Source organism: Artemia franciscana, chromosome 11 (genome assembly GCF_032884065.1).
Source record: "Artemia franciscana chromosome 11, ASM3288406v1, whole genome shotgun sequence".
NCBI classification, from domain to species: domain Eukaryota; kingdom Metazoa; phylum Arthropoda; class Branchiopoda; order Anostraca; family Artemiidae; genus Artemia; species Artemia franciscana.
The window spans coordinates 3,364,150-3,388,513 of NC_088873.1; the positions used below are offsets into that span (position 1 = coordinate 3,364,150).

A 24,364-nucleotide genomic window follows, 5' to 3' on the forward strand; every position below is an offset into this window, starting at 1 on the left:
CTAGGTGTTGGGGTGGCGCGAAGCGCCACCCTAACAGCTAGTTTTAAATAGAGTCTGAAGCGGCAATACTCGTGTTTGGAATGCGGTCTCCTCTCTTCGCTCTAATCACTCCTAATTTTTAACCACAACATGCCGTACCGGATGTTGCGCTTCTGACACTCATTGTTTTTGTGTTCAGCTTTCTCTTCTCTCTTATTACTCCTAATCTTTAACCCCATCATGCCGTACCGGATGTTGCGCTTCTGACACTCATTGTTTTTGTGTTCAGCTTTCTCTTCTCTCTTATTACTCCTAATCTTTAACCCCATCATGCCGTACCGGATGTTGCGCTTCTGACACTCATTGTTTTTGTGTTCAGCTTTCTCTTCTCTCTTATTACTCCTAATTTTTAACCACATCATGCCGTACCAGACGTTGTGCTTCTGACACTCACTGTTTTTGTGTTCAGCTTTCTCTTCTCTCTTATCACTCCTAATCTTTAACCCCATCATGCCGTACTGAATGTTGCATTTCTGACACTCATTGTTTTTTAAGATCAGCTTCACACGGACTCCCTCCCCCCGCGGCAAATAGCCCTTATCCAATGATTTAAAAAATTAGGTTATGATTATTAATTTATCCGTCGGCATAGATGGATAATTAATATTTAGAAAATGTGAATAATGATAAGAAAACAACTGTTAACTATTTATATTCAGGAATCACTAATTTGAGTCAGCAGGAAAAGTGTTAAGAGGGCCCAGGGGATGGGGATTTTTATACATAAAACCTTTGCAAGAGTGTACTTAAAAACTTCTGCAAATTTCTTGGCTATTGGACGAGCAATGTAGTAATGAGGACAGGACATACACACAGAAATACATTGAATTTGATTTACAGAGACAAAATGCATTATTTTGGCTTAGTTTCAGATGATCTTTAGAAAGACCTAATAGGAAATTATGGAACACATCCGAAAACTTGTCTTTTACCTGTGCGTGTTCATTAGAATTGATTAGCGTCAGGGAGTCATCATTTATGTGCTTCTCGTTCAGATCCGTCATTTCTTCACTAATGTCCTCTTCCTCCAAATCTTCCTCGATCGAGTTTGAATCTACTGTTTCAAATGCCTTCAGACCAGTCATTAACTGTGACAATAAGGGCAAATATAATCTACGGATTTCAGACATACTCTCTGATCTTCCTAAAGAAAGAATGTAGCTAAATCATTACTAAAACTTAATCCTTTAGAAATGGTAGAATATCATCGTGAATAAAACGTGTTGATGTCACTTCATCAAAGGGCTGAAAATACAAGGTGACGACCAAAATTGATATTAAAAAAGAAGCGAGAGACAAAAGGCAACAAAGAAAAAATATGAATGTGGCGAGAAGAGAGGAGATACTGAAAGACAGAAATTATAGAGAAAAATAGCGAGAGATAGAGAAGGGAAGAAAGAGAGAGATATATAAAGAGAAGGGTAGTTACATAACAACAACTAATTATTATGATTATATAAGTGGCTGAACTTTTGCAATCACACTTTCAGGCAGAGGCATCATCACGGGGGGGTCTTCTTCGCTTTTTATTATAAGTTTTTCAACTAATTCACCAAATTCGATTTTTAATGAAAACACAAAAATAGTTTCCAACGAAAATACCAAAATGTAAATTCCAAATCCCCCCCCCCCTCAATTGACACCCTGTTTTCTGGATGAATGGAATATCAAACCCTGCTTTAAATTTAGCAAATGTAAGTAGCTCCCAGTCAATCAGTTCTGAAATCAAATGAGCACAAACGACTAACCAGTCTGTGTTGGGAGGGGATGGGGATAAATTTTAAACATTCGAAAAAAGCCTGTTTTTTTAGATTTCGAAAATTGTGATGCGGTGAGTTTTGGTAAGGATCGTCTTTTATCTCGTAGGATGGGATTGAGATGAAACTTAAGTTTGTATTAAAAGTTTGTAAAAGCAGCTTGCTGTGTTTAACATAACACTTGACGATCGCGCGGAAGGAGCTAAATTGGACGATCATGCAACCACAATATCACATTGGCGTTGCAAAATAGCACGGAAACAATCAGGCATTAGCAATTGCACAAACAATGACAATAAAGTTTCAAAAAAGCCAGGGAATCCGTTTGTTACTGCTAGTAAAAGCAAGTTTATGATCTAAAAATAGAAAAATTGGTGATCACTTTTGAGCAGTGGAATTTTTGTAATCATTCGGTTTCATTATTACGTTGGGTTCGCAGAAGAGCGTGTAAGAAATCATGCTTGAGCAATCGCAAAAGAACAAAAAAAAAAAAAAAAACTAATGAATCCTCTTGTTACTGCGAGTAAAAGCAGTTTAAAGTGTTTATAAGATAAATTGGTGATCATTTTGGAGCAGCAAAAATTTTCGTGATCGTTCGGTTTCAGTATTACGTTGGCTTCGCAAAAGAGCGTATAAAAAATCTTGCTTGAGCAATCACAAAAAAAAAGAAAAAAGGAATTCGCTTATTATTGCGAGTAAAAGCATTTGCAATGTTTAAAAATAAATTGGTGATCACGTTGGAGCGGTTAATTTGGCAAACATGTGGTCACAGCATTTTATTGGCTTTGCAAAAGAGTGCATAAATGATATTACACTGGATATTGCGATTAAAAATCTTGGGTAGAGAATAAAAAACAAGAGCTAAGAGCTCATACGAAACATGTGACGAGGCCGGAACAGCCAAGAGGCAAGAGCTCATATGGTATGAGCTCTAGCAATATTCTAAGAATCAATAGATTGATTTAAAAGGAAAGTCAGAGGCTTAACGCCGGCCGGGATTTAAAATAAGAGCTCTGAGTCACGAGGTCCTTCTAAATATCAAAATTCATTAAGATCCGATCACCCACTCGTAAGATATAAATAACTCATTTTTTCTAATTTTTCCTCTCCCTTTAGCCCCCCAGATGGTCCGACCCGGGAAAACAACTTTATCAAGTCAATTCGTGCAGGTCCCTAACATGTCTACCAATTTTCATCGCCAAAGCACTGAACCCCACCCCCTAACTCTCCCAAAGAGAGTGGACCCAGTACAATTACGTCAATCACATATCTACGACATTTATTTATTCTACCCACCAAGCTTCATCCCTATTTCTCCACTCTAAGCGTTTTCCAAAATATCCGGTTTCCCCCTCCAACTCCTCCCAATGTCAACAGATCCGTCCGGGATTTGAAATAAGAGTTCTGAGATATAGGTTCCTTCTAATTATCAAATTTTATTAAGATCCGGTCACCCGTTCTTAAATTAAAAATACCTCAGTTTTTTTTTAATTTTTCCAAATTAACACCCCCCAGCTCCCCCAAAGAGAACGGATCCGTTCCAATTATGTCAATCATGTATCTATAGCCTGTGCTTATTCTTCCCATCAAGTTTCATCCCGATCTCTCCACTCTAAGAGTTTTCCAAGATTACTGTTTCCCCCCTACAGCCTCCAATGTCCCCGGATCTAATTCGAATTGAAAATTGAGCATCTGAGACATAAGACCCTTCTATATATCAAGATCCGATCACCCATTCGTAAGACAAATATACCTCAATTTTTACGTTTCCCAATAATTCCGGTTTCCCCCTCCAACTCCCGCCAATGTCATCGGATCTGGTCGGGATTCAAATGAGAGCTCTAAAGCACAAGATCCCTTTAAATATCAAATTTCATTAAGATCTGATCACTCGTTCGTACGTTACAAATACCTTATTTTTTCTAATTTTCCGAATTACCCCCCCCCCCCCCCCAACTCCACCAAAGAGAGCGGATCCGGTCTGGTTATGTGTTTCACGTATCTTGGACTTGTGCTTATTCTTCCCACCAAGTTTCATCATGATCTTTCCGCTTTAAGCGTTTTCCAAGATTTCCGGTCCCCCCCCCCAATGAAGCTGGATCCGGTCAGGATTTGAAATAAGAGATCTGAGTTACGAGGTCCCTCTAAATATGAAATTTAATTAAGATCTGATCACCCCTTCGTAAGTTAAAAATACCTCATTTTTTTTAATTTTTCAGAATTAACCCTCAACCCCCCCCCCCCCCCAAATAGAGCGGATCCGTTCCGGTTATGTCCATCACGTATCTAGGACTTTTATTTATTTTTCCCACCAAGTTCCATCCCGATCCCTCCACTCTAAGCGTTTTCCAAGATTTTAAGACCCCCACCCAACTCCCCCCAATGTCAAAGGATTCGGTCGGGATTTAAAATAAGAGCTCTGAGACACGATATCCTTCTAAATATCAAATTTCATTAAGACCCGATCAATCATTTGTAATTTAAAAATATATCATTTTTCCAATTTTTCCAATTTAACCGTCCTAACAACCCCCCCCCCCACGCCCACCCCCAAGGAATCAGGGAAACAACAATTCCTAATTTAATCTGGTCTGGTTCCTGATACGCCTGCCAAATTTCATCGTCCTAGCTTACCTGGAAGTGCCTAAACTAGCAAAACCGAGATAGATAGACAGACCGACAGAATATGCGATTGCTATATGTCATTTGGTAGATACCAAGTACCATAAAAAACAGGGACAAAAAAGACGGAAAATCAGTTTGCTCACTACCTAATTTTAATCGATAATAGTAATCTAAATTTGACGAAAAATCAAGTTAATGTACACAAATCTACATAGGTTGCGTTGAATGTCACCGCTCATACTATTTTCCTAAGTTTCAACAAATTAGAAGTAAAATAACTATCAAAATTAATTATTCGCCTAAACCATTTTTGCGATATAATCCCTTGCAGAAAATTGAAATAGTGACAAAATTGGTACGGACTTTTAGAGGAAACACATGTACTAGCATGGTTTGGAAGCATAGGCAGATTCTTGCTAGCGTGTATCATTACGTAGTTGTCCCAAAGAGCATGGGCAACTTTAAGAGTCAAAACTGGCGCCAATGTAGAGGAAGAATCACTAACGCCATCTGGTATTTGGCAATTCTAGGCCTTTTTTATTGTAAGGCAAAGTTAGCATGACTAGTGCATTTGCAAAAAAAAAGTGTAGAAAGTGCCTGATCTCGCTTTCTATGCATGTATTCGGTTAACAACACTTCTTGACTACTAAGGTCCTTGTGTCGGCCCTTCAGTGGGTCGCTACAGTTGAATTCGAACTCTAGATCCCATTACCAAGCTTTCACAGGGGTACTCATGATATACCTGACGCCATGAACTAAGTTGTGTAAGAATAAGCAAATACAATATATTCGTGTTTTCCGTTGCATAGTATTGTCTGTGTTCCTCCATCCTCAGACAATACACATTTAGTACAGCATAAATTACATACTAAAACTAGTATTTAGAAAACAAGACTAGATTGGTATCCATCAAAAAGATCCTTTGGTGTAAGAACAGATTCAGTCCCATAAAACCTTACTCAATTGGTTTTGTAGCTCATTTCCTAATTCTGTTATTTATACTCAATTTACTGTTGAAAAACAAGAAAGAAGAAAACCGAAAACACAAAAACAAAATTGACAGAAAAAATGGGTAACAAAAAAAAAAGAATACTATCAAGACATTTTTGTACTAAATTTCTGTTATTCCATATTGCAGTCATCATGCACGCATATCGTATGCTTAAGAATATCAGCTTGTAAGAAGAAGAGAAAAGAAAAAATTTTAAAGTTGTTTTTTTTTTTCTTTGGAGTATCAAGGTTTTTGTTCCCTGTGCCAGTTTCTGCCTCGCTACGGTGTTAATGATTCACTGTAAGACAGCAATTTTGCTATCATTCTGTAGCTGAGATACAGCTTTCTGACCTATTTGTATTTGCTGCGGGACCAGACGTGGACGCCTCACCCGGCATCTAGAAGACTCCGTATGGCTGACTCCCATTTGTTACAATCTTGTGCAAGCTCTTCAGCAAACTGGAGCTCTCCCACTGTCCACCAAACTTTCGGAATCCATCAATGGTATCAGAGTCGTTTTTGGTGTTGTCCACCAATTCTTGAATTGACCGAAAGGACGTCCGCGCCAATCTGGCAAAGGAGCAGCTCGAAGCAATTGCTTCATGATGCTGTCATTGGGTCTTCTCAAACATGGCCATGCCAACGCAGTCTTCTATGCTTGTCAATCATGGCAGTGGGCTCAATGCTATAGCAGCAGTAACACATATCAGCATTTAAGATTCTGTCGGAGAATCGAATTCTCAGGATTTTTTGTTAACAGCGGTGGTTTACCGAATTATATTTGAAAATTTTGCCCTGCATTATTTTAAATTGGAAAACACGTTGAGAATTGTCAAAAAGGGACAGATTTTCCCTGTTTTTCACAAGATAAGATCATTCTCTAAGAAAAATTCTATGTAACATTATTGTTCTAACTTAGTCATTGAATAGAAATTAAACCACTGAATCCAACCGTATATATATCTAGTCTTTCCGGTCTAAAATTACAGCTGTAGGCTTGTCACAAAACCACAAGTTAAGCCAATTGTGTTAAATTTTAAGAAATGCATACAACAATGTCTCATATCTAGGAAAAAACTTTTACATTGTAAAAAAAAATTTAACAAAATCTTGGAATTTTTTTAGGCTGCACTATTTAAAGTGCCAAAAAACTGCACATATAACACTCCTGAGGGTCTCATCCTTTACTCAAAGATTGGCCCATATGAAGTCTGGTACCAAAAACAAACTTTTATTCAGCTGGCTCTTTTGTAAAAATTTAGACCTTTTTCACATGAAGACCAATGGTCCCTGTAACGCAGGTAACGATCTATTGATTTTCTGCTTTTGGTCAAGAGTGCTATGCGTAATTAGGGCAAATCATTCGACATTTCACGTGTTTTTCCGTAAGACTTCTCCTGGAGCCCATTTGGAGCTGAGTCAAGTCTAGCCTGGCTTAAAGAATCACACGGCTGACTCCCATCTCAAACTAAATACTCAGTGACACCAGAACTTGAACCCATGCCTTAAAAGACACAAAATTTCAAATCCAGCGTGCCAACCAATTATGTCGGGCACTTCAGATAAAAACAAATATGAATAATACGTAAAAAAATTTGTTTTTGTAAAAAAAAAAAAACGTTTTTTTTTCGTAAAAAGTACCCCCTCGACATCCCCTGGAAATTTCAACTTAATAGTCTCAGCCATTCTTTGCATCTTGCTGATACGCCCTTTTGAGAACGATCATACACACAGTGTATTTTATTGTTGTTTAGCTCCCCTCTCAAAAGTTGTGGGAGGCTATGTCATCCGAATAGGCGAAATTATTTGACCTTAAGACTATTTTTAGCTAGATGGTGATTTTAAGATTTTGATCGAATGTTTTTGGAGGGAGGGCAACAATAAAAGGCAAGAGAGGGGCTGGCAGCCTTCCAACCACTTTTCAACATCCTTCTCAAGATGTCATGAACGTTTCAGATCAATTCCTTCAACCGTTCTTAAAATGTTGCACATCCTCCTTTTTGATAAAATGGATGCATATAGTCCATTAGTCTAGCTTCTCCTTCAACATCCTAAGTATCATACATTATATTTTATAGCCTGCCTTCCGCAACAAAAGTACATACAAGAAATAATGAAATGTTGCAAAAAAAAACGATTATATGAAAAAAAGACTTACCAAAGCTTTTAGTGCACAGATACAAAATCGAATGCAAGATCCAAGGTGTGGGTTCGATCTCTCTAACTCTTAGCGATTGTTGCGTCTCAACCAAAATTTCAGCCAAAGGCAGCTCTGATCCAAGACTTAACAGAGAAGGCAAAATAAAGTTGCGTAGGGGATCTGTATAAGGTTCAGCTAAGATAGGACCAATCAAAGCCCTTGCAGTATCTTGCCTAAAAGTGTGTTTTTAATAGTCATTTCCATTTTAAACGCTAATCATTCTTGATTTTGGAAGAACATTTTTCGTGCAATCCAAAATCAATTTCAGAATCCTCGTAAAAAAATATAGAATGTTAAAAAAGCAAAAAAACAATTTGTGAGATTTGTACATGCAAGTTAGTTTATTTTAAGTGAGCGCAACTTATGGACACAAGTCTAGCTCTATATTCGTGCAAGTCTCCTCCTGTGGTTCCTAAATAGTCGTCGACCAAGACTATCCTTATAAATACATCCTTCGTGAATTCTTCCTGTATGTCTCGCATTAGGATCATCTTCCTGTGTTACACATATCACACACAGACTCTAGCTAACTTATTTAATACATTTTACGGTACAAGGGGAATTCAAAGACGCGGAATGTCTGTCAACTGAGATGTGTGAACCATTTTGTAGAACTCTGAACTTTATATTTGCATACAGGTTATACTTTGAGACTTTTGAAAAGGCCAAAGACTGTTTAAATTTTGTATAAATTTAAAAGAAATTGAAAGCCAATTGAGCTAAAAAATATCCAGGAAAGCTCCATCTCGAAAGCCTCTTCAGTCGTGACTACGTCCCAGCGCATTCTTCCAGCGTTACAAGAAAAAAAATCTGAGAGAATTTCCGCGAGAGTTACTGCCGCATCAACCTTGTCGCTCAAAACTAGCCCATCTGAAATTTGTTTATTCCAAAACCTCACCGAACAGTTGCAAGGCATCCATTTTAATAGCAATACTGAAGCAAAACGCAAAGCAAAATTATGGCTCATGAATGGGGTCTAGATTTCTTCAAAATGGTCTAGAAGGATCGAAGCACCGCCTGGAGAAGTGTTTCGATCTTGCCAGAGATTATGTCGAAAAATATATGCTTTGTAAATAAAAAAAAAGAACAACAAATTCCACGTATTGTTTGAATTGTTTTAAGTGCAGAAATGTAACTCACTTTTAAATACGTTAGAAACCTCTGTTTTGGTGGTCTGGTAGGGGGGTTTAGGTGAGATGAACCCGATTGTAACTGGTAGCTGAAGGATTAAATGCTGTGTCAGGCTTTCAAAGAGTCCAATATTTTCAGAAGAATCTAGAAAATAGGGAAAATATGCAACAATACATTTATAATTAAGTTATATTACTACCAGTACTACTACTAACAACTCACTGCAGCACCAAGCCGCCTGGAGCCAACGAAACTACGCATACCCCTTCTCCATCCCAATCTATTTAAAGCCTCCCTCTTTATTTCCTCCCTAGAATTTCCCAATGCCCTTAAATCTTTTCTTGCGACTTCCTCCCGCCCCAACCACGGCCAGACCTAATTTTCACTGCAAGCCCTTGACGGTTGGCCAAAAAGAGCAATCGGTCATCCTTTATCCACAGAAAACTAGTCGTTTCAACCTTCCTCTCATTATACCCCTAGAAAGCTTATATTTAAAGTATATTATAATACGTTATTCAATTAAGAAGAAAGGTTATGCACATGCTATGCAACTAAAAAGCTACAGTGTTTCCAATTCTACAGTTTTTCTTAGTTATCTATGGTTTTTCTTTCTACTTTCCGTTGGCTGGAGTTGAAATTTTGTTGTAAATGTTTATATTAATAAACAGTCATTTTACCCTTCAGTTTCATTATGGTTAGCCCCCTCCTCTTTACCCCATAAGACCGAAAATATTTGGGAAGTGATAACTCGATCAACACTTGGGAAAATGTTATACTTCTCTGGCAAAGACAGTTGTACAGTTCTTGTTTTGAATCTGATAGTGGATAGTAAGCTTTCTTTCACTTTTCTACTTTCGACTTCATTTGATTTGCCTAGACACAGACTAGAGTCTGACAGACCGAGAGTGTATTTGATGAGTATAGGAAAGGAGTCCTATACTAAGCGAGATATTTTCCTTGAGGGAAAGGAAAGGGATCTTCGGAGCTTGACGCCTATTACCCTTAGCATGGCGTTTTGGGCCGATTAATGTGACACTTACATACCACGGGAAGTACACTTTACAAACCCACACTAATTATGATATTAGCGCGGGGAGAAATTGTAGATACATTAAGGCCGCTCGATCGCGTTACTACACTCTAGCGGCACCACTAGTGGTGGGACTCGTGGTGCGCATAGTGGTGGAGGAAGAGACCGTACTCCCCAATAGTTAACTGATTTAGATTTTGCGTTTTTTTTTCAATTCTTAGTTAACTTTGGAAGTTTGTTTTACTAACGGATTTTTAGTAACTGAAAATTTGATTACGAAACTACTACTAAGAATTCTTCGTTGTTAGATATCCACAAAGAATTTCTGGCAAGAAATTCGAACTCGGCAGCTCATGCTTGCCATTACAGTAAAAGCCTTTCAAAATATGATGAATCATTTAGAGTTTCCCAGATTGAATGATGCAGCTGTTTATTAGAATCGCTCACTCAAAGGCTGCATTTCTAATGCTGGAATTTACTTTTCTTCTTGTAAAAGGTAACAAAAGGTGTAAAATATTTCAAAAATGGTTGATTTCTTGTTAGCTAAGTTGATAATGGCCTCCTTCATTGTTTTGACTGTTTCAAGTCTCCCCTTCCTAAGCCTGATGGTTTGTTCCTAATTGCGCTATACCAGCTTCGAATTGTCTGCCAAACTTTCCATTTTATTTGCAAAAGCCAGGTAAACTTTCTTGTTTCAGTTCAATTTCTGACAAATAAAGCCCTAAAAGCAAAAAAAATAGACTAGTAGGTTAACTAAGACCTAACCCTTTTATTGTTTCTTCCATTTTGCCCCTTGAAAGTAGGACAGTGCCAGATATTTCGTAGAGCTTACTATTTGATATACGGTCATTCAAACATGTAGCCGTAACTATCTTTACTTAACTCCTCTGCGAAACATCTGCCGTTGTCATCTTCAGCCTTAGAGAATTCTGCACTTCAAAGCCATACTTCACCAGAATCATCACCGTCCTAATCTTAGTTCGAAGATTTACCTTCCTAGTCGTCCAAATTGTTTCAACTGTGGATAAGCGCGTTTCACTGCTTGCGGTTGTACTCTAAAATCTTCACTGCATCTACCAACATATAATAATGCCAACCACCGAACTAATCACTTAGGCAACTTAGGTACTTAGGCAAGTGATGCTACTGAATTGTCGACGTTATCGTAGCCTAACATCATCTTTCATCCTTGTATTTATAATGTACGGAAGTTAATCTTCCTAATATTAATTTTCATGCCTATTATTGCCCCATCAACCCCGAAACCTCCAAAGAACCATTTAATTTATTACCCTTTTCATCTAGAACACTAAAATCATCTGCAAAATCTAAGTCTATGAGAGCTTTACCTTCGTATTTCAAATTACATTCATCATTCAGTCTTCCGTTTACTCCTTGGGACAAAGCCCGTCAAAATAATTTATAAAAACGAGGAGAAGATAAAACCCTACTTAACTTCTTATTCCACATCAAACCATTTAGTCACCTCACTTCCTAGCCTAAACAGGGCCATACTATTCTTGTACACGGTACTAATCACTTTGTGTACTTATCTGGTACACCATAAAAGAACTGGACTTTCACTAAAGGTTTTCTATAAGCTCAATAAAATGCTTGCTCGTAATTTATAAAGCTAAGGATTAAAGGGGTTTGATAATTCAGACACTTCTCAATCATTCACCTAAGAGGGAAAACTTGGCTAATGCATCCTTGCCCCTTCCTAAACCCACACTGTTCTTCTCTTAAAACTATTATGATACATCTTTAATTAGCAATGTTTATCCGTGGTATTCTCCATGTCATATCTAATTAGTTCACATTCCTCCACATCTCTAAACAATCAAAAAACTCTCAATACTATATCATCATAAAGATAAATATACTTTCTTACCCGGGGTTCACACAGCTATGATCTTTTGGCAATTATTGCTGTATTTAACTTCAAGCAAAAAAAAACTCACAATTTTCCGTAAGAAAATACAATCAAATGCAATCCAGGGTCGTATCCAGGATTTTTTTGGAGGGGAATGGGGGTACATAAGTATTTTTTCAGGGGGAAGAGGTTACAAAAAAAATACTTTAAAAAAAGCGCGAACAACTTGTTTATTTTCATTTTTGTTACGTTTTTACGAGTCGGACATACATTTCAAAGGCGGGAGTGGGTCAAACTCCACATCTGTCGAAGAATGTAGAAGGTGATCTTCTATATTCCTTCCCTAAGCTCTCAATTCACCGAAAGCCATCCGGTTGATTCCATCGATAATAGGGTAGAATAGCACATAAGGTTACACTTGAAAGTGTAGAAGTGTAAGAACTCACGATTTTCCCTAGCCATCTCAAGCTTTTTCTTTTTGGAGATGCAGCACTGATTTTCCCTAAGAAAATACAATCAGATGCAAACCGAATATTTTTTTGTGGCAGCTTCTAACAGAAAGAAATTTGCAACTAATCTTATTTCAATTAATTCATTTGTTGGTATAAGCCTAGAGAACTACCTGGAGAAAAGGAAACATGTTAAGAAAACAGTTCTTACTTCATAATATGCAGAATAAATATAGTTAACCCATTTTGCATGCATCTAAACTTTATCTTCACTTACTTCAGTGTTTTTCCAATATTTCGAACAAATTTATCAATATTTCCCAATAACCTTTGGTTAATTTTAAAAAAGTCTGCTAAATGCGGCACTGTCAACTCAAGATTATGGCCATTTTCTGAAACAAAGCTCTATGTATATTTTTTTTTTCATAGAATTGTCTTTAGTCAACAATTTTTTTTTCATAAATTTTGTATTAGCACCCCTGCAGTTACTTTGACGTCGTCTAAAAACAGTTTTTGTGAAGGACGCTCTGTTTCAGGGATGATTCAAAACTACAGAAAATCTATTGAAAAAAAGATAGAAAAACTGGAAAAACACTGAAATAAGTAAAGATAATGGTTAGCTTCATACAAAATGTGTTAACTATTATTATTCTGCATATTGTGAAGTTAGAATTGTTTTTTTGTTTTTTAACATGTTTCCTTCTTTCCAGGTAGTTCTCTAGGCTTAGAGCAATTAATTTTCCGTCAATTATTTTCATTTTAAATTAATTTTTCAATGTTAATTTTTCGGTGATTTTGTCTTCCAATAAGTTTTTCTATAACTTGAATCTGCGGTAAGATATTCCAGATTTAGCCTTTTATGCCCATAAGTAAGAAAAGCTATCTCTAATACCAACGCTGCTTCCCAAATAATGGAAAAAGTTTCTATCCCCTTAAAACTTTCTTGGAAACAGTGGAATTAAACTGGGACATTAACTTGATTTCTATTTATTTCTTTTCTCTTATTTATTACACAGGGAAACTTTTTGGGCTTCGATACACGTTGTCTATCTATCTTATCATAACTAAACCAAACAAGAAATAAAAAAAAGAAGAAGAAAATATTGAATAAAAACTGAAGTAACACTTTCCATATAAAAATTTTCATGACACACAATCCACAGACAATCACCTTCAATCCATAATATCCTCTTTTTACTTCGGTGGAATTTTAGAGATGGAAGCAGAAATAAAAATTACATTCTTGCTAGCTAGTGTCTCTTCTTTCCATTCTTGTATTAATAATCATCTGAATATTTCTGCATATCTTCTTGAAAGTGCGATATTGAGGCCACAGAATCTGCAAAGTCACCCTCATAGAGGGGCCAGGGCTAGGGACGCAGGTCGGCTTCTCCGCAAAAATGGCATACCCTTCAATCAAAGCTACTGTAGGCCTCCGCAAACAATAGATTAATATTGAATAAATAGTATTGAGGTGCTATTTATTTATTTTCCCGGTACAAAGTAAGTACAGAAGTTGATTTTCTGGTTCATCTAGCCTATGTAATAAAAAACTTTGAATTGATGTAGATAGGGCTTAAGACAAAAATAGAAAAAGAACTAATAGATTAAGGGCAAAACAACTAGACACAAGGAAATACGTGAAAAGGGAGGCATAAAAAACAGACAAAAAGTGAAATAGGCTTAAGACAAAATTAGAAAAAGAACCACTAGATTAAGGACAGAAAAAACTGTTCGGCAATCACTACTCAGGGAGGAATAATTACCTTATGCTTGATAGACTGAAAGACTGCGTAATCATTTCAAATATAACAGCAGAAATTGGGGTTGGCGGCTTTACCGTCTCTTCATATGGAGGGGGTATTTTCAAATCGACCAGAGTTCTAATCCCCTTCATGTAACCTAAAATAATAATGAGCTTACAAAATTAAATACGAAAAACTGTGAAACTAAATCTTTAAATGGGGTAAAAGGGATAAAGATGCTCTAGAACCGTGATTCCCAACGTGGGGTTCAGGCTCCACCGGTGGGTCACGGCAATGTTTTGGCGGGTCATGGGCAGAACATGCACCCTTGGCTGACTACACTTTAGAGCCTTAATTTTGAAAAAAAGAGCATTTTTACGTAAATGACGTCATATTCATCTGCATTTAAAGAGCTAAGATTACGACATTATTGCAATAAAGCCATGCATTGCGTAAAATATGTTTTATATACAATATTTTCCATTAATGGGAAATATGCCTTTAGGACGACATAAAAAAAAACAACAAGTTAATGGATTTTATGCTTTCTTCAGACGATTACATGTACAATTTTGAATAATAACATTCAAATATCAAGAGGGAAGGTATCAGGATTTTAGAAATGCCTAGGTGGGGCATGGCCCAACATCGGTCAGGAGCCCCAGCTCTAGAGCCATTGACAGCGCACAGGACATCAACGGTTGTTGATGTTTCAGTCATCAAGTCCTTTTTACAGGGACGGGTAACAAGCCTGTCGTACTGCAGCCGGGGTCGGTATTAGCAATTAAAGGTTAATCCACTATGCGACCACAGGTTGCAATAAAATTAATAGAAAAATACAAGGTAGAAGGTTACTGCTGTGATGGATATATGTAAAAAAAAAGTTCTTCCAGTCACCAGTTTTAAAACCCAAATTTCTTGAAAAATAATTAGCCTACTTGTGAATGACAACATTTGGGGGAAAACCTGCTTATTACCTCTTCCTTTTTCTTTAGCGAGAAGGAAGAGCCTGAGCATGATCTACGCCTCACTGGTAGCTAATACTAATTTCAATATTTGATTTAAAAATTTTCTTCCTTAGCAAAGAAATGGATTCTTTCTAACGTTTTTTGTATTTTTTTTATTGCTCAAGTATTATTATTTTGTCAACAAGAGGTTTTAAAGTCAATCTGTTTTACTAAATTTATACGTTTTTGAATTTTGATTGCCTGAAAAAAAATTTCGTGGAGACATTCTCCGAACATCTGTTTTTTAATATCGTTTGTCCGCTGTCGTAATAAATCTTATCCCAATTTTTTTCGATTTTTCAGTTTCCATCAAACTGACTTCTGAAACTAAACCTAATCATAGACTGAACACATTTTTTAAATATCATTGTGACATGAGTACTGTCATGGCAGTATTCCTGGGAGCAAACCTATTGAAAGTAAACGTTTCTTACATGAAGTTCTTTTTTTTAATCCATTTTTTAACCTTCTGAGGTTTTAGTGTCAAAGTACTTGATTAATGCGCACAATTCCAATTAGTCTATCTCTGGCCAAATAACCGTTGTTGCATGCAAAAAATCACGTGTGTGAGAGCCAAGGGAAGTACAGAAAATTCATTGTCTGACCATCCAGGGTTTTGATCTTTAAAACGACATTTCCATTTCGAGTATTCGACAGGGTTTACTCTTATTCCTTCTACTATTGATTTACCTAATTTTGATGCTTAGTTTCCTTCAAATGGATTTCTAAAACTATATTTAAACATGCTATCATGTGTGTTGGTTATTCAACACTGTCATTGCGGTATCCCAGGGTACATCCCAACTGAAAGCAAACATTTCTAATACAAATCTTTTCATAAGCCATTCAATCGGAATCATTTTTTTTTCGAGTTCATTTTTGCTTGTAATTACTAAAATAAATACAGGTGATAAGTATTACAGCTGTTTAGTAATTAGCTCTGTTTAGTAGTCATAGCTGTTTAGTATTACCTCGCCCCAAGAAATGAATGCGGTTATCCATGAGCGCTCAAATTCTTTATCTTGCGTCTTTGGGTTCATAGATATTATACACGAATGTCTAATCTAAAAGATTATACATTATAAATGATATATTTTTGCCACAGCAATTGTTTGGCCAGAAATTGTACAAACATTGTACAAGAAACCGTATTACGAAAGATTATGTTCTGGGCAAATTCTTTCCCTTAGTACTTTAGGCCCAAGACCAAGTGCATTAAAAGTGAATTTTTTTGCTTTGTTACATTTACTAAACTTAAACATACTTTAAACATAAAGTAATGTTTAAAATTTAAACTTAAAGCTGCAAGCAGAAGAAACGCAACCTAAATAAAGAGCCAAAGAAAATAAAGAGCCTAAATAAAAAGCTACATAAAAAGCTAAATAAAGAGCCAATTTCTAAATACAAAAGCCAAGACAAGAGTGGTGATTCGTATATCGCGTAACTCATGGCAACCTTGTATGTCTTTGTTTTGCCAACCGATAGCAATATTAAAACGAACAATAGCAGAAAAAGTGCAGTCAAGACACGTAAAACTAGGTAAAACTGCACTAAAATTGTACCCAAGCTTTACGTACTGAATCTCTTTTACTATAAAATTAAGCCCCAGCTTTAAGTACTCAATTTTCTTTTTTACAGCAAAATCAAGCTACATCTTTACGTACTTTTTTTAACCCTCCAAAATTTTTACAGCTAAGACTGTGCCACAGAACTACGTACTCATTTTTTGTTTTTTGTCAACTGGCCAAAATTTTCATAGCAAAAATTGTGCCACGGTTTTATGTACTCATTTTTTTTCTGTCAACTGGCCAAAATTTTCACAGCAAAATTGTGCCACAGCTTTATGTACTCATTTTTTTTTTTGTCAACTGGCCAAAATTTTCACAGCAAAATTGTGCCATAGCTTTACGTACTCTTTTTTTGTCAACTGGCCAAGATTTTTACAGCTAAAACTGTGCCACAGCACTACGTACTCATTTTTTGTTTTTTGTCAACTGGCCAAAATTTTCACAGCAAACATTGTGCCACGGCTTTATGTACTCATTTTTTTCTGTCAACTGGCCAAAATTTTCACAGCAAAATTGTGCCACAGCCTTACGTACTCATTTTTTTGTCAACTGACCAAAATTTTCACAGCAAAATTGTGCCACAGCTTTACGTACTCATTTTTTTCTGTCAACTGGCCAAAATTTTCACAGCAAAATTGTGCCACAGCCTTACGTACTCATTTTTTTTGTCAACTGACCAAAATTTTCACAGCAAAATTGTGCCACAGCCTTACGTACTCATTTTTTTTGTCAACTGACCAAAATTTTCGCAGCAGAATTGTGCCACAGCTTTAGGTACTCATTTTTTTTTTTGGTCAACTGGCAAAAATTTTCACAGCAAAATTGTCCCACAGGTTTACGCACTTTTTTTTATTTTTTTAACTGGCCTGGATAAAAGTTGATATCTTGATATAAAAAACATCAGCTATATAATTTAATAACAACTTGTAACTAAACACACTGGGAAATACACCAGTACTTGTAATTAATTACAGATTTTATAGACTTTTTTACCAGCCGACAGTGATAATTCAGCGAAAGGACAGAAAAATTACAGTCGAGTAATGGTGAAAATAAATAAGGCTGCAGTAAAATTGCGCTATATCTTTGTATACTCAACTTCTTTTGTTTGCAGGCAAATTGCACCACAGTTTTTGTTATCAACCGGCCATGTTAAAGGTTGTATTTTGATACAGAAAACATTAGTTTTATGATCTAAACAACAAATTGCCAATAAGTCCGCATTTGCAGACAAATCATGGCGAAAATAGGCAATAACGCAGTAAAATTGCGCCACAGCTTTGTGTGCAATTTCTTTTTTTTTTAAGTAAAATTCCACAAAAGCTTTTCGTGCTGAATATATATTTTTTTATATCAGCTGCCCTAAATAAAAGTTGATAGTTTACATTAAACTCAAGTTATTAAAAACTGCATTAACAAAACACAGGTAAAAAATATGAGAATTTACTCCTTCAATCTTCCTTCTAAACAGGAGAAAATATTTTTCACGATTTTATTGACACATCAAACCTGTTTGGAATAGGATAGCTTATTTCGTCCAAAAAATTATTCACAGACGGCCTTACTCACATATAATCTTGGCAATAAGCACATGTAGGTGACAAATAATTGTGACAGGATATCTAAAAGTACAACTTGTTAAGACCCCTCTCCTCCCCGGAAAAAACTCATCCAGTTAATTCCCTAAATCTATAAAATGTTTGTATCCATAGGTTCATACTTTAATGAGAAATCAGAAGTTTCTTCCCGGGGACCTGGCACTTAAAAAAATTATTTTTGCAGGACATCGTTGATATCAGTTTTTTCCTCAAGATTTTCTTGCTTGGAAGACTATCCGCAATCCCAATTCCTGAATATAAATCAGTTCACTTAGTAAAGAACAAAAAAATAATTTTTGTTTCTTACCTAATCTAAAAATAAATCGATAAAATTTCTCCAGAGCAGAATCACACTCGTCCCCTTTCACTTGCGTAATGGCTTCCAAAAATCTATAAAATCGGGCGAGAGGTATATTCCCTTCTTTACCTTCTCGAAGTACCTTTATGACAAAGTTTAATACATGACTTGTAAACTGTGCTGTGCGATAGGACCATATAATACTTGCAGAGCACCCGCTTCTAATCTGTTGAAGATTTTTCAACGCCATCTCTGACATTTGCCTCTAGAAATGAATCAAATTAGAAAAATTGGAAGAAAGAAATGAAATTTAAATTATGGTGATTGAAGGCCACTAAGGAATTGAGACTAAAACACAAGAACTACGCTGAAAATATCCGATGTTCTTCTAGGATAAAACTTGTTGTATTCCTATCATAGGAGGTCGGGGAGACCAAGCCCCCTACCCCCTGCGTGCACGAACTCTGAGCATACGGTGAAAGATTATCCTCACTATTATCAGCCATAATATGCTATATGAGTAATCCTCTGCAGCAAGAGAGAGAATACGAAGAGGGTTAAATAGTTCCAACTGAAAAGCCATTAACTGCTAAGAGAAGGAGAAGAACATTGAGAGTTCGTAAGCACTTGTAATGAGAAGAAAGCAAAATAGAAAACAAATAAATGTAGACTACTATAGTGCCTGTATATTATGATGCCATGGACAAAAATAGAAATAGAAAAAAACACAAAAATAGAAAGACAAGAATAGAAAAACACAAGAATATAAAATAGCAAAAAAGAAAACAAACACAGAGTGGCAAACTGAATAAAAAAACTTACATTCACAACAAACTGATTTTCAGCAGTTTAGAACTTCATTAGTTCACAGCACAACCTGAAGTCCCAACACGACCTGTCTGATATTTTATATTTTGGGGTGTTTTTTTTGGCCTTTTTTGGGAGATTATGTTCAGGGTGAAAGAATGGAAGTGGTAAAGGTAATTGATTCTTGTTGTTTAAGTAAGCCCTATAGAAAACCAAGAGCATCCTGTTTAAAGAAAACTGAGCAAAAAAACTGTTACAAAAAATAAACAAAGAACAAAGTTCCAAAATAACTATGTAAAAAAAAAAACTAAGCAAAAAAACTGCGAGTTTTTTCTTCTCTATATTTTTAAAAAGTAGAAGTTTTGATGACTTTAAAAGTCTTGGTAAATTTGCTAGTGGTCATGGTGCATGAAAAAATTCTTATTTTTACGAATTGTGAGAAGTGTTAGGTTAGCGAGGTTTTAAGTAGTTATATTTTTTATTTTATTACTATCATCATTATTATTAATTTTTGAGCAAGTATTGCGTACTATGGTGTCTTATTATGTGCGTTTTGTTATTGCTCTGTTATTATTATGTTATGGTATCGCTATTGTTATGAACGTTTTTATTAGGTCCGTAAGCGTTTGTTTGTTTTGGCCCTGATGAGGCTTTAGTAGCAATAAATATATATCTATTCTAATTGCTTAATTATTTTCTTGTTAATCCTTATACATTATTGTCAGATGTGGTGTAAACAATATTTTTGTATCTATATATAGCAGAAAGCATCTAGGGTTTAATTACTAGAATTGTATTTGTTTTGATAAATTCCATTTCATAGTCTATGTATTGTATTAGTGTATGTTATTGTGTAAGTATATATGTTGTATTAGTCTTAATGAATATATCATTGTATTATATTTTTGTTAATTTATTCGAGACATGGATTCGATTGATTCAAATCATTTTTGTAAATTTACTCGATGCATTAATTCGAAATTTGAGTGATTCGAATTGATTTTTGCTGGTGTTTTGGCCCAAGCATACAAAATAGGCATTCGTCACCTAGTCTTTCGACTTCCGTTCTCCCCTCTCTATCCATCATTTCCGTTTTTTTTACCTTAAGTGTATAATGAAAACATATCTTCTAAAAGAAAACGTTTCTTCTAAAAATGCGAAGGGCAATTCAGAAAATTTATTCAGAGCACATTTTACACTTCACTTAGAAAATTCAGAAAATTTATTCAGAGTACACTTCACTTCACTTATAAAATAAAGTCCCCATCATATTTCCCTCAGCAAGGCTCTATCGCCAGTACTTTGGCTCTTTCAATTGGAAACTAGTAACATAAAGAATTTTCTGTGAATATTGCTGATTTAAGAGTTCAAATTCCAGTACCAAGGGAACAAACTTCACATTTTTTTTTTTTTTTTTTTTTTTTTTTTTTTTTTTTTTTTTTTTTTTTTTTTTTTTTTACCAACAGTTATTCCTTTAATCTATTTTGCAAAAAAACTTTAATTTTTCCCATTTCTTTTATTTCTTTTCATTTTTTTCCATTTTATTTTCTTCACTGTAGCAAGTAAAACCATGAGGATATTGAGCCTCTGGGTATTTGCAACGCCATTCATATCGAAAGTGATTTCTAAAATTAATTAAGCCCCTAAATGAATTTTTCTAGTCTTAACCTATCTTAACGTTTTTTCACATCGGCAAACGAACAACTATCTTATAACAAACGGTCTTATTAAACGAATAATAATTGCACATATGCATATTTAGTCCCAAATTATTAATGTATTTTTGTGGCGTAATGATTAGTATTTAATGTGAAGCAGTTAAGAATACAAGACTCACTTCATAGCTATGAAATAAGAAGTTATTTCTCTAAAAGTTCGGGACCAGCAGGTTTGTCAACAAACAAACTGTGTTTTGAAACTCCTACTCCTACTTATGCTCAAGGCTTTCACCCTTCAACGGTCTCTAATTTCAGTCAGCAGACTATATATAAAAATTATTACAAATGCAATACATGCAATACAGACTTTTCCAATCGTTTAATTTCAATTACACAGCTTTAAAAAATTTACAGCTAATTGCGGTAACTTTAAAATTAGATAAACATAAAATTAATTAGAATCAGCTTACAATTCTTGATTCATCAACACAGGGATCATAGAAATAGTTGAATCTTTTTAATAAGTATTCAATATCCTTCTGTGGAAGTCCTTCGTCATATTCTGTTCTCAATGAACGTTTTAGTTGTGTTTTGGTCAGGTACATTCTCACAGCAGACTGGCATTTTGTTGCAGACACGTGAGCTAAGCGTAGTTCCTAAAACAAAAAGGATCATAAGCTACTGAACCCAAAATCAAAGGAAACAGACGCATATTCAGGGGGACTAGTGGGCTCATTATTCCCCTTTTAAAGCTTCATGTTGAAAAATATTGGAAGTATCTCCGGTCCTCAAAATATTTTTTTTTAACTGAAAGTAAAGAGCGACATTAGAACTTAAAACGAACAGAAATTACTCCGTATATGAAATGAGTTGTCCCCTCCTCAACGCCTCGCTCTTTACGCTAAAGCTTTTAATTATTTTAAAAAGTAGAATTGTGGCAAAGAGTCAAACTTTAGCACAAAGAGCAAGGGGTTGCAGAGGGGACAATCCATTTCATATACGGAGTAATTTCTGTTTGTTTTAAGTTCTAATGTCGCTCCTTACTTTCAGTTAAAAAAACTAGTTTTTTTATTTAATTTCTGAACGTTTTTGAATTAATACTTGTTTATTTTGGCTCTCCGTACATAAATTATTAAAATGAAATTTGTATATTAATTGTTTTTTTTTTGGCTAGATGGCTTTCTCTTAGTTTTGATCAGACGATTTTGAGAAATAAGGGGTGGGGAAGGAGGCCTAGTTGCCCTCCAATTTTTCGGTTACTTAAAAAGGCAACTAGCACTTTTAATTTTTAACGAACGTTTTTATTAGTAAAAAATATGCGTAACTTAAGAATTAACTTACGTAACAAACTTTTATATTCTTATATTTTTATTATGTGTACGAGGGGGTTTGTACCCTCGTTAATACCTCGCTCTTTACACTAAATCGCAAGTTTTGTCCCAATTCTTTAAGAATGACGGCTGAATCAAAAAGGCCGTAGAATAAATAGTTGAAATTACTAAAAATACTTTAGCATAAAGAGCGAGGCATTTATCTCCTCCTAAATACCTCGCTCTTTATGCTAAAGTATTTTCAGAACCCCACATATGCGTAAAAATCTCTGTTCGTTTTAAGTTTCAATGCTACTCCTTACTTTCAATTGAAAAAACGTTTTCATGTTTATTTTTTTATTGTTTTGTATAGTAATGCTAGAAAATCCTGCGCCCTTTTCATTGAATTTTTCTTCCCCCATGACATATTCCTCCAAGAAAAGATCCTCCCACATAGCCCCCTCCCCTCAACCCCACCCCCAAACCAAAATATCCCCCTGAAAAAGCTGTACACTTCCCAATAACCATTACTATATGTAAACCCTGGTCAAAGTTTGTAACTTGCAGCCCCTCCCCCAGGGATTGTGGGGGAGTAAGTCATTTCCAAAGACATAGTTATTATGGTTTTCGACTATGCGGAACAAAATGGCTATCTCAAAATTTTGATCCGTTGACTTTGGGAAAAAAATGAGCGTGGGAGGGGGCCTAGGTGCCCTCCAATTTATTGATCACTTAAAAAGGGCACTAGAACTTTTCATTTCCGTTAGAATGAGCCCTCTTGCGACACTCTAGGACCACTTGGTCGATACGATGACCCCTAGGGAAAAGAAAAAAAACAAATGAACACGCACCCGTGATTTGTCTTCTGGCAAAAAAAAACGAAATTCCACATTTTTGTAGATAAGAGCTTGAAATTTTCGCTATAGGGTTCTCTGATACGCCGAATGCGATGGTGTGATTTTCGTTAAGATTCTATGACTTTTAGGGGATGTTTCCCCCTATTTTCCAAAATAAGGCAAATTTTCTCAGGCTCGTAACTATTGATGACAAAGACTAAATTTAATGAAACTTATATATTTAGAATCAGCATGAAAATTCAATTCTTTTGATGTATCTTTTAGCATCAAAATTTCGTTTTTTAGAGTTTCGTTTACTATTGAGCCGGGTCGCTCCTTACTACAGTTCGTTACCACGAACTGTTTGAAAACGAAAACTTTATGTTTTGTAATTTTGAATTGCTGATATTAAAAAAAAAATGTCCAAAGAATTACGAATTTTGAAGTTACACACATTAGAGCAATTGTTGTAACTTTTGTGACATTTCATTATTTTTGGTTTGAAAACAGACTGTATTCCTCTTTATCTTCTGAAAGAGTATATCTCCCATTTTCATAATTTTATATGACTGATTAATAAGGCTTTTAGCCTTCCACGAAATTATTCTTTACTCGAGGATTTAAGAAATAAATACAGATGTACAAAATTCCAAAATTATGGCTTCATTTTGGTATACAGCACAAAACTTTATAGAATAGGGAGACTAGCCTCCTTTTTAATAAATATCAATTTTCCTACAATTTTTCTCATAAATCCCCACATTTTTATAAAATCTGTCAATTTATGTGGCTTCTTATACTTTGTCTCTTCTCAACCAAAATAAATGTCTACCCATATCCTTGATTTAGCTGTATAGTAATGTTTAATTTATTACTTTTTCTAAATCATTTGGGAAGACAGTTTTTGTATCTGCTTCATAGGAAGCAGTTAAGACCATCCTTCCTATATGGATAAAATGGGAGAAAAGACCCACCTCCCTCCTACATACCCCATCTCTGACCACACAGTTAAAAATAATATTATCATAATATTCTCATTATTATCAAGGGCAATAAGAAGAATAACCAAAAAATGAAATGACATAAATATGAAACAATGAACCCATAAAAAAATGAAAATATAAAAATATGTCAGTAACAGCTAAAACTTCAGGAAATATCACGAATTGGCTTATGGTGCTAGTCTTACAGATATATGCCACATAGGTTCTTGTGGGTTCTAAGTATCAATTCACTTTTTTCTTCCATCAGAAGAATTTTAGTTTTTTGCTACAGATTGGACAGAATGAGTAATGAAACCCTTTTTCCCACACACCTGGTGTGTGCGTTATAGCTGCCGACCTCCAGAAGTATGGGCGTCCTGCCTTGCTGCTGTGGCTTCAAGCACTGTTCTTCATAGTGAAGCACACTGAGATCATTCCAAAGGATTGGCAAGCTGGAAC

At 35.5% G+C, this 24,364-nt stretch overlaps 1 protein-coding gene across 2 annotated transcripts in view; it reads right to left on the reverse strand.

The window, feature by feature from the left end:
- The window catches only part of LOC136032697 (ubiquitin-protein ligase E3C-like), a 92,030-nt gene that overhangs the window by 56,080 nt on the left and 11,586 nt on the right, over nt 1–24,364 (reverse strand). Inside the window, exons 3-7 of one of the 2 annotated variants that reach the window (XM_065712998.1) lie at nt 21,247–21,432; nt 18,321–18,576; nt 13,862–13,997; nt 7,571–7,785; nt 972–1,183 (exon numbers count right to left, since the gene is read on the reverse strand). In XM_065712998.1, coding sequence (XP_065569070.1) covers nt 972–1,183; nt 7,571–7,785; nt 13,862–13,997; nt 18,321–18,576; nt 21,247–21,432 — 1,005 coding nt within the window. The remainder of the gene's footprint in view (nt 1–971; nt 1,184–7,570; nt 7,786–13,861; nt 13,998–18,320; nt 18,577–21,246; nt 21,433–24,364) is intronic. The other variant, XM_065712999.1, reaches the window with a different exon arrangement.